Source organism: Tasmannia lanceolata, unplaced genomic scaffold, assembly GCF_043159265.1.
Source record: "Tasmannia lanceolata isolate RefF3 unplaced genomic scaffold, GAP_Taslan_0.1 ptg000005l, whole genome shotgun sequence".
Taxonomy (NCBI): Eukaryota; Viridiplantae; Streptophyta; class Magnoliopsida; order Canellales; family Winteraceae; genus Tasmannia; species Tasmannia lanceolata.
The window spans coordinates 20,922,196-20,932,900 of NW_027518682.1; the positions used below are offsets into that span (position 1 = coordinate 20,922,196).

General features: G+C 42.7%; 1 protein-coding gene across 1 annotated transcript; it reads left to right on the forward strand.

Annotated features, from left to right (window-relative positions):
- The first annotated feature begins 6,236 nt into the window (after positions 1-6,236).
- On the forward strand, positions 6,237-8,541 carry LOC143877918 (GRAS family transcription factor). Its single transcript, XM_077380234.1, has one exon. The coding sequence runs from the start codon at positions 6,563-6,565 to the stop codon at positions 8,165-8,167; it is 1,605 nt and encodes a 534-aa protein (XP_077236349.1). The 5' UTR covers positions 6,237-6,562; the 3' UTR covers positions 8,168-8,541.
- The last annotated feature ends 2,164 nt before the right edge of the window (positions 8,542-10,705 follow it).

Consider the following 10,705-nt stretch of genomic DNA (forward strand, 5'->3'; position numbering starts at 1 on the left):
GGAAATCGGGTTGGGTTGGAAAATATGGGTTCCTCGGGTTGGGTCGGGTTGAGACCCAAGTTGCACCCCTAACGATGACGGAAAAACTATTTTTCCTTATTCACTATGTGCGGGTCAAATTACGGAAAGTTTGATATTACGAATGCACTACACCTGTAAAGATATTGATGAATTCTGGGCACCTTAAGAGGAATAACAATTATGGAAACCTTCATAGATTGGAGGGCTAGGATCGGCCTATGGAAATTATTTTACGGGCACAACCTATTTATGTTGTGTTCCATCACATGGACGGTTTAGATCAACCTATGATGTAAACCTTACAATTCTTCGTCAGCCCGTGCATCGCACGGGGTTTTTTGCTAGTAATTTAAAAATAGTAAGGGGCCATCTTGTTAATGTCTAAGACTCTAAACAGTTCAATTGTTAGGCCCAATGTAAATCCTAACTCTTAGATCCATAGAGATTTCTGTATGGTATAGTTTATCTATGGATTATAGATTAGAGGGATAGTATCATCCAACGAAGATAATTTTCAGGGCACAGGATTAGACCTGGCAAACGGGTGGGACGGGCCGGGTTTGACCCGACCTGGGTCCAGGTCAAACGGGCCGGGTAAAAAATTACACGTAAAATTTACGGGTCACTAATTGTGGACCCAGGCCCCGCCCCGTACGGGCCGGATCGACACATGGGTCACCTGTTTTATTTTTAAGATTTTTTTTGTCGTTTTTTTTGGGTGTGGCGGCGCATCTACTACGGTTAAGTAGAGCCCACATTAAGGTATATTTTTAAGCTCATGATCAGATGGCAAAATTTATGTGATCAATGAGATTTTTGGATAGCTTCGTGAGCATCTGATGTGGCCATATGGGGCAACCGTTGAGGGGATGGATTTGGTGGATTTGGTGTTTTTAGAAGGAGTATGGGCATTTAAGTCATTTCGGCAATTTCCTGGTTTATAAAGAAGGACAAAACCTGCCGTGATATCCAATGTGTCTTCGCCTTCTTCTTGGAGGATGACACACAAAAGTCTCATTTATGGGCACCGGCGGGTCCACCTTGACCGGCCCAGTTTTTACGGGCCCGACCCGCGGGTCATTTTCAAACGCATCATAAATGAGTGATCTGGCCCGAAAAATACATGCTGGCCGGGTCGACCTGCAGGTCCGGGTCACTTCTTGCCAGGTCCACACTGGATACTACTAACATTAGGGCCCAACTGGATGGTTTGGATCTTCAAACAAGGTGAGCTTCATCGTATTTAAAAAAATATATATGCTCACCTGTGAACGGACATAATAAACACTATGAACACATACGACAATGAGTAGTTTTTAGAAAAGTCGTTGGTGCCACTTTGTTCGAAGATCCTCATTTGTTGAGACTCAACGTAAATAGCCATGCCCTAAAAATCATCTCCATCAGCTGATCCTAACCATCTGATCTAACACAAAGACACGATATTTAAATCTCAACGGATCGAAGTTACTATCATCCTAGGCATATTCTTCCTAAAACAAGGCCTAATTACATTGGATTGCATAAAATGAACACTTAGAACAAAGTGAGCTCATGTGATTTTTTTTTAAAATAAACTTTTATGGTGTCCACCTTCTTCAAAGATCTAAACCATTCTTTATTGGCCCTACTGACGGTCTGTGTTCAAAGAGAGAAGAGTGAGAGTCTCCCCTATCCCCTCCTCTTCCCTTTCTCCTCTTCGTCTTTCCCTCTTCATCCTTTCTTCCCCTCTTTTTCCTACATTATTCTCTTTCCCTTCTACTATTTTTCTTCTCTTCCTCTTATTCTTCTCTTTTCCACTCTGTCCCTTATTTCTCCTCGTTTGGACCACTTCAGAGATAGATGTACTTGTTGTGCCCCAACGGGAGAAAAGGGGCGAGTTTATCAACCTCTGTATATAATTATATATCTATAGTACAAGTTTTTATATGGTGCCTGACTGTCAAGTACCATCATAGCGGTACCACCTTGATATCTTATCCAACCTGTTGTTGGATCAAATATCAAGGATGGTACTTCCATCGTACCACCTCCACGGGACTTGACTGTCGGCCACCATATAATTCCTCCTATCATACATATAATAAGATCTTTCCATTATCATTGGCCTTTTTTCTTAGAAATAAGGTGGTGCATATACGTATTTAGTCAGCCCTCCATTTACTTTAGTTGAAATGGGCAAGGAGTGAGAAAATCTCCCCCCTTGAAGTTCGGTATTAAGTCGGTTTGGGTTTTTGAATTTCGCTATATGGTTGAGTTGAAACAGGAAGAATAATAACAGTTTTGCCTTTTGAGTGAAAATATCGCCCTAACCCAAAAAATCAAATCCTTTTTTATGGGAAGGAGCCCACCATTTTACGTATATCTTTGATGTTAATATCATCACGAAGATGAAAAGAAAATGGAAAAAAATCATTACAATGATATTCAACTATAGAAAACACTTCTAAAACGGGATCCCTTCTACGCTATTTGGTTGCTCATTTTGGGGAGATGATCTTCCCGAGATCTCCCCACCAAACATGTTCCAAACATCATTATTAGCTTCTTCTTTTTTTCCTGCGTGCCGGCAATGTTCCTCCAGCTAATCAATCTTCTCCCCATCTTTCACCATTTTGGTGAAATTTGGGTGGGAGATTAGGAGAAGATTCTTGTCTTTATTCTCTTCTCTCTCTTTCCCTCTCCTCCCTTTCTCTCTCTTCCATCCTCTATGTTGGTAATGACACCCCACATCTTCCTCTAATCTTCCCGTGCAACCAAACACTACTTACCACTCTTCTTTTGATGTCCTCCACATCTTTCATGCTTGTCTAATTCGCTTTGACTTCTTCCTCTCCTAATCTCCCAGCCAACTTACTTCAAGCAACCAAATAGAGCATTCCCGAAATAAAGACGGTTATCGATCTTAAACTGTAGTCATATACGCGCCTCACTTGTTTTTTGTTTTTTGTTTTATGAGCAGGTGTGACAATAGCAGATCCTGTGCTTTTTTTCAGCACAGGATCCAGTTTAGCTAGCAACCCTCACTACTCATAATTGGCACAACCTGGACGGGACATACATGACCGACTCGTAATTGGCACTGCATTTGGGGGTCTGAGTTCTTAAAGATTGAATAATCTCAATAAGTATCTTCGTAAAAATGGTGAGAGTCATGACTTGTTCTTCTAAATAAAGAATCTTGATAAGCTTAAATCCGTCCTTAAAACAAGTTATTTGAGGGTGCGTTTTCAACCAAATGGACCCATTTCTGTCTGTTCCACTTCCTTTCGTCCCCCTGCGCTTGAGCAAAGATAACTGACTTTTTCTGAAATAGATGCGAGAGATACCCTGCTGAATGGCAGAAATAATAAAACGTGGAGCTGTAGCCAGGATCAGTGGCGATGGTGCATACCACTCCTGATGATAACATAAGAGCTAAAAGCTCGTAGTCTCCTCTTATTGTGTCCAAATTGTCTCCAAGTTTCAATTTAGCCCCGGCCGAGCATTAGCACTCAAACCAAATAGATTCGTAAGGCAGCAGCAACATTCTTTTCAGAGCCATGAAGCAATCAACCCCGACAATGAGCCGACTCAAGTTCTGGGCATCATCCTGTCAACTTGGATGAGAAACCGTCAATCAATCTCAACACAACAGAAAATTGCGAAGGGGAATGGAGAATGCAATTAGGTGAGCAATCCATAAAAGAAGGGGGGATTAGCATTTAGCATCCATCATTAGATTGTCGATACTCTGCATTATTCATGTCCTCAGACCTCAGGGTAGCCAACAATGTGGCTGATTGTTTGGCAACAGCGGGGCAAGTATGGATGTTTTAGTTGAGGAGCAATATCTGCCACTTTTGAAATTGCTTATATTTGGTAATAAAGTTTACTGTATTTCTTTTCTTTTTTTCAAAAAAACACTGACATGCATGATCATGTCTAGGCAAAAGTCCTTAATATGCCGGATAAGTAATAAGATAGTTGTGTTTAGATAAGCAGTTCTAGAAAGGTATATGACATCTAACAATGTAACTGGTATGAAAGAAAGCATTAAGCACACAGATACATGCCATCCATAAGACTGGGCTTTTTTTTGAGTGATGAAGATTTTATTAAAAACAATGACCGAGATAGTCAAAACAATATAGAAGAGAGAGAAACAGGAAACAAGATAATACAAAAGGAGAACATTCAGTCAAGGGAGGAGAAAGTTGAAGATCTCCAAGCTCTCACAGTCAACCCCCAACTGGGCTAAAGCGATCTGCCTCACTATTGGACGATCTCCTAAAATGCCGTGACCTGATGCCCCTCCATTTGGTCCTAGGATTTCCACCACGAAGTTTGCAAACCTCCAAGGAAAAGGGCTTTCCTTTCCATCCACCTAATCACATTTAGGGAGTCTCTTTCCACAATCAGCCTAAGTTGCCTCTGTGAACTAATCTTAGGGCTTGAAGAACTGCCCTTACCTCCCCTTCATTTGAGTTTGTACCCCTATGGGAACAGAATAAGAAGGCACTTCCAAAAACATTAGCAACATAAATAAACTCAGGTTTCTATTTCAAACAAAAAAATTACAACAGCCCATAAAAATCGAGTTAAACTTCAATCTCTTTTTCAACTCTCTGGCATCTTAAACTACTGAAAAGAACTAGCATTTCCAGTAACCAAACCAAAGGAAATGTCGTAACATAGTAGACAGTATTAAGTAGACCATATGATAACAACCTAGAAACTCCATATATCCTCAACATCATCATCAACCTAAGGCCCTGTTAGTTTCAGATTGTGACAACCGATTGTTAGCCTCAAACCTATTTACGGCCTCAAATTTAAATGTAATTTTGAGTCTAATAATAGGATTTGGGCTCACAATCGGTTGGCAGAATCTGAAATGAACAGGCCTTAAGATATGTTCTTGAATTAAATACCAAATCATTTGTCCATTAAAAGATGAAGACTTTTTTTTTTGAGCTCATTAAAAGATAAAGACTTTTTTACCTCTAAAATGCAAGAAAGCATGCAATTCATGCTAGAAACATTATAGCAGGATGTACAAGCACCTTATGGCTGAATCATTGGAAGAAAACACAGAAAATTTGTTAAAGGAAATTTTGACAAATGGTCTTATGCAGCCGATCTGCACCATATTATAATGGAGACTAGCTCCACGACACATAGCAGCCATCCTGATTGACGCAAACAAGTTGTGTGCCAAATTGGAGTGTCCCAAGGACATAGAAACAATTGAATTACAGTCCGATGGGGCAAAGACACAAAATGTGGGTCTGTCAGACTGTCCCATGTCGATTGTATAGTGGCAAAATATGAAAAGACCTTCATATTTTCGCATGTACATGCTAAACATGAGGGGTATTTTCGGTAATATTATATAACAGCATAAGGGAACACTGACTGTTCTCTAAGCTCTCGCGGAAATATGAGGGTTATCTTTAGCATGTCATATCAAATAGCCTACATAGTTCGGCGGCAATTCGCTTCTTTGCCGATCGCCATTGCAAATCGTCACTTTGCATAGACTAGGGCACCTAGGACAGTCTGATGGCCGGTCCGATTCGAAATGGATTGTGACCCATTGTAGACACCCAATTACCGGCTCCCACACCCATATACCGAAAGTAGATTATTATGAGGAATTCTCTGATTAGGATCCAAACGGATCCTAACCCAAGCAAAGGTAGATCCAATCCAAATTGGATCCATTGACAGCCCTACGATCTATCACTTACGATGGCAACAGACCAAAACCTTCATAGTCCACATAGACACCATATAACAATAAAATTATTAAATTTACTCAAATGAAGGATCCAGATAATGCTTGAATATAGTAATCCAGATAATGCCGAAATCATGCCAGTGGGCCTGACTGCCTAAGCATAGCTTGTCATAGTATAATTCCCCTCTATGAATCGATATCAGACCCCACCAGATATCATGGGTACCACCAATGCACTCAATATGGCAATCGACCACATTCTCTAGGCGTGCAACTGGGTCTATTTTTGGGAACTCGGGTTGAGCTTCTACCATAAAACCGGGCCAGTCATGGGTTGATTCTAATTCATTCTTTAGCAAAAGCTCCACCCAACCAGACCCCAACTGCACCCCAATCTCCATAGTCCCTGCCGACTACATAGCTATAAGCCTATAACTACCCGCCCGCCACCCATCACTTTCCAACACTCCACGCTTCCTCTGCAATCGTCATTTGGATCCATAATATACAATAGACATAAACAATAAACAACAAAAACTCTACTAAGACAAACAGCACAACTTCCAAGCAATCACAACACCACCAACCCCAAATATTCTATATACCGTCCTTCCTACCCATTTATCTGTCCCCACTCCTCACCGTATTATGTAATCAGACCTAAAGAACCAACAACAGACATATTTTATCACCCCAAACTCTTTGTTTATAATTTTTTTCTCCCTGGCTCACCTCCATCCCAAAAACTCCAAACCTCAAAGTCAATGCTAAAAACACTATAATCTCACGTCCCCCTCTCCTGCAATTCAATCAACCACAATGCCCATTAACGAAGATCCAGACCCAAATCCCACCACAGACCTCCTAGACTGGCTAGAGGATTCAGTCTCTTTCCTCCCACCCTTCCTAGATGACCCTTACAACACTAACGAGATCAACAGTTATCCATGGTGGGATCAAAACCAATATGGAGATCAAGAACAAGATCCCATCAATGCCTCCTCTTCTTCTCTCACCACATTCCTAAACACCCCACCATCATCAGATTCATCCAAAAAACGGAAACAACCCCACAATCCAACCCACAAAACACAACAACAACAACAACGCAAGAGAAATGAAAACAGAGTAGAAGAAGATGATGAAGAAACGCCAAGAAAACTTATCTCCATGAAGAAACAATCAGGAGGAAAGACTAGCAGCAACTCGCACAACAACAATGGTAATAACAAAGACGCGAGGTGGGCAGAGCAATTACTCAATCCTTGCGCCTCTGCCATTACTTCAGGCAATCTGTCCCGCGTCCAGCACCTTCTATACGTTCTCCACGAGCTCGCCTCTCTCTCAGGAGACCCCAATCACCGCCTCGCGGCTCACGGTCTCCGCGCCCTCACCCGCCACCTATCCCAATCCCCCTCCCTCACCTCCACCCCCTCTCCAACCTTCATATCCACCGAACCACGCCTCTTTCAGAACTCGCTCATCAAATTCCACGAGCTCAGCCCCTGGTTCTCCTTCCCTAACTCCCTCGCCAACGCATCCATCCTCCAAACCCTAACCCTAACCTCGCCGGATTCAGATCGCCGCCGTCCAGACCTCCATATCCTCGACATCGGCGTCTCTCACGGCGTCCAATGGCCGACACTGCTCGAAGCCCTAACTCGCCGGACCGGCGGCCCTCCGGCACTCGTCAGGCTCACCGTCGTCGGCTCCGGCGACCCCTCCGATTCCGCTTCCTTCTCCGCCGGTCCTCCGGGAGACGATTTCCCCTCCCGCCTCCTCCGATTCGCCAAACGCATTGATCTAAACCTCCAGATCAACCGAATTGACGGCCAGAAATTACAAACCCTAACCTCCGAAACCCTAGGCGTGTCAAACAACGACGAAACCCTAATCGTCTGCGCTCAATTCCGGCTCCACCAGCTGAACCACGGCTCCACCAGCGATCGGATCGGATTTCTACAGAAATTGAGAGATTTGGATCCGGATCTAGTTGTTTTAAGCGAGAACGATGGAGATTGTAGCTGTAACAATTGTGGTGATTTTGCAACAGGGTTTTCTCGGCGAGTGGAGTTTTTATGGAGGTTTTTGGATTCTACGAGTGTGGCTTTTAAAGGGAGGGAATGTGAGGAGAGGCGTGTGGTGGAAGGAGAGGCTGCGACGGTGTTAGTTAGTGGCGCGGAGATGAACGAGGGAAGAGAGGGGTGGTCTGATAAAATGAGGGGGGTGGGATTTATAAGGGAGAGTTTTGGTGAAGACGCGACGGACGGAGGGAGAGCGTTGTTGAGGAAATACGATAGTAATTGGGAGATGAGAGTGGATGAGCATAATGGGTGCGTTTGCTTGTGCTGGAAAGGGCAGCCTGTGTCTTTTTGCTCGCTCTGGAAGTTGCCTCCTTCTGCAAGGAAAAAAGGTGGGCGATGATATTTTCACCCACTGCAGTACTCATTCGCTCCCCTTTAACGTGATTTGACGTCAAAAAGCGTTAAAGTTGGGGGCGAATGCGTACTGCAGGGACGGTGAAATTATCATCTTTATTTATCTTGTTTTTATTTTGGCCGGTCCGGTGAGTTGGACTGAGATGGGTCCAGTGCCCTGGGTTGGTGATCTTTTACTGTACATGTTCGGGAAAAGGTTTTTGGCTGGATGATCGAGACCGTTCATTTGGTACGGAGTTGATTCGACCATGGATTGGCTTTTGTCTGTTCTGGGCCCTTAGAGATATTTTTGCTTTTCGCCATCTATGTATGTGAATGCCATCTATGTATGTGAATGTTGTTGATTGTTATGTTTGTGGATGATGATGGGCCCACTAGTTGGACACTGTAGTTCTTCCTTACGAACCGTCGATCCAGATTAGTTAACGAGTTCCCTTCTCTGTTTGTCCTAGTGCCTAGATTTGGGATTGATCCAGACGCTCTTTTCTGGGTGATAGAAATCTTTGGATTAGCTGTTCTTAGGATTGGCTATTCTGCTTGGATAAGTTTATCTTAAAATTATATCGTCTCTTGTTCACTAATTTTATTTTACTAATATTTTATTTGAATACAAAGGCTGGCCGGTGAAAGGAAGTTAAGAAGTCTCTATCCAAGAATAAAATAAGGGCGCTGATATTTCCCGCCGCCGCCCCCCGACGGCTGGCTAACGTTTTCTCACCATTTGACCCGTCTCTCTCTCTCCACACACAACAGGAACAGTTGGTGGGCCCAACAGAAACCGTTGGTGGAATTGTGGGCCCATCTTTGAACAACGTAGGCCCCGCCCATACCACACCATAGGATAATCCAAACCGTCCATTTGATGGGCCATAAACGTAAATAGGTTGTGTCCCAAATAGGGCTGGCAATTTCACCCGAAAAGCGGGGATCTGCCCCGTCCCGCCCCGTTTGGGGAGGGGAAGGGGAATATAAAAATTCCCCGGTGCGGGGAGGGGAAGGGGAAGGGGATGGAGTTGTCCCCGCCCCGCCCCGCTAATCAAATAATCAACGCCATTTTTTTTTGTAAATTTTTAAGTTTTTTTTTTTAAGGAAAACTACTAGAAACTCTGTGGATTGGCTACAAGATTCCCCCAAACATAAACTTAGCTTGTCTTTTCCTTTTAATTAGCTTCTGAGAGCATTTTGGGAACTATAATAACCTTTTCACAGATGTTGAAATAATAAAGACAAGCTGAGACGCTGAGTGTATGCAATTATCAAAAAATCGTAGTGCCAACAGGCCCAATATCGGTGGCGAAAATAAAATAATAAATTGCATTTTTATTTTGGTTAGGGACTTAGGGAGTTATGGTTTCCTTAATTCCTTCCCACGAAAGAAACGGCTTAAAACTGATCTGAATGATCCTAGCCCCACAATAAAAATGTACAATTTATTTGTGGGAGATGATTTTTCGCCCCCTAGTTGTGGATCAGCTAATCTCAAATCTAGCAGGCGGTGGCCAAAGGCCCAAAGTGCCAATTGCCAAACCATACCAACAGCTCGGATCACCTTGCGTGTGTGCCACGTACCACATTACTACATTAGATCACAAAAAACAACAACCCAGAACATGACTCGCTTCGGGTGATCTGGATTGTTCATTTGCTAGTCCCTAATTTGGTATGGTATTGAACGGCCAAAAATCATCCCAAATTAGATAGTTCTATCATTTCCCCAGTAATTAGATTGAGATGTATCATTTCCCTACTCCCCAGTAAATCAGTAATTAGATGGTATGACTATGGTATTGAACGGCCTTCACAGAGACTGAGAGACACAACACATAGAATATCAAATGGACAATAAATAATAAGGATAATTACATTTACACCCCCTCTAGTTTCTGACACATCCACTTCCACCCCTATAGTTTAAAATGTGACAAATACACCCCTGTAGTTTCAATTTGTTTAAGGTAGGCCCCCTCAGCTGAACTGCTGAAGGTTCGTCCAAAGATTGAAGGGTTAGGATGATCCGATGGAGCTGATTTTTTGGGCACACCCTATCTATGTCAGGGCCCATCAAATGAACGCTTTGGATCATCCAAACAATGTGGGCCCACATTATTTGGATGATTTTTTGGTAGTGTTTGGATTCGGGTATGGGCCCACATTATTTGGATGATCCAAAGCATTCATTTGATAGGTCCTGACATAGATAAGGTGTGCCCAAAAAACTAGCTCCATCGGATCATCCTAACCCTTCAAGACTTCATACACTTGATCTGTCTAACAATTTCTTCACTGGCGAAATTCCCTCTTCTTTAAGCCACCTAAAAAGCCTTGAATACTTGTAAGTACCTTGTTGATGAAGAGAAAAGTGCTTCTGAAGTTCGATTGTTTTAGTTCTTGAACAGAAACCCATAAAGAAAAATATATCAATTTTTTGAACCATTGAATTATTTCAAGTTCTTTGACTTCTTTCTCTGAATTGACAAGTAAAAACATAGATGATTTTGTATTTGCAATTGTGTTCTTGGCCTGA

Coding starts and splice junctions, on each gene's coding strand:
- LOC143877918 (XM_077380234.1), top strand. CDS start 6,563: ATGCCCATTAACGAAGATCCAGACCCAAATCCCACCACAGACCTCCTA.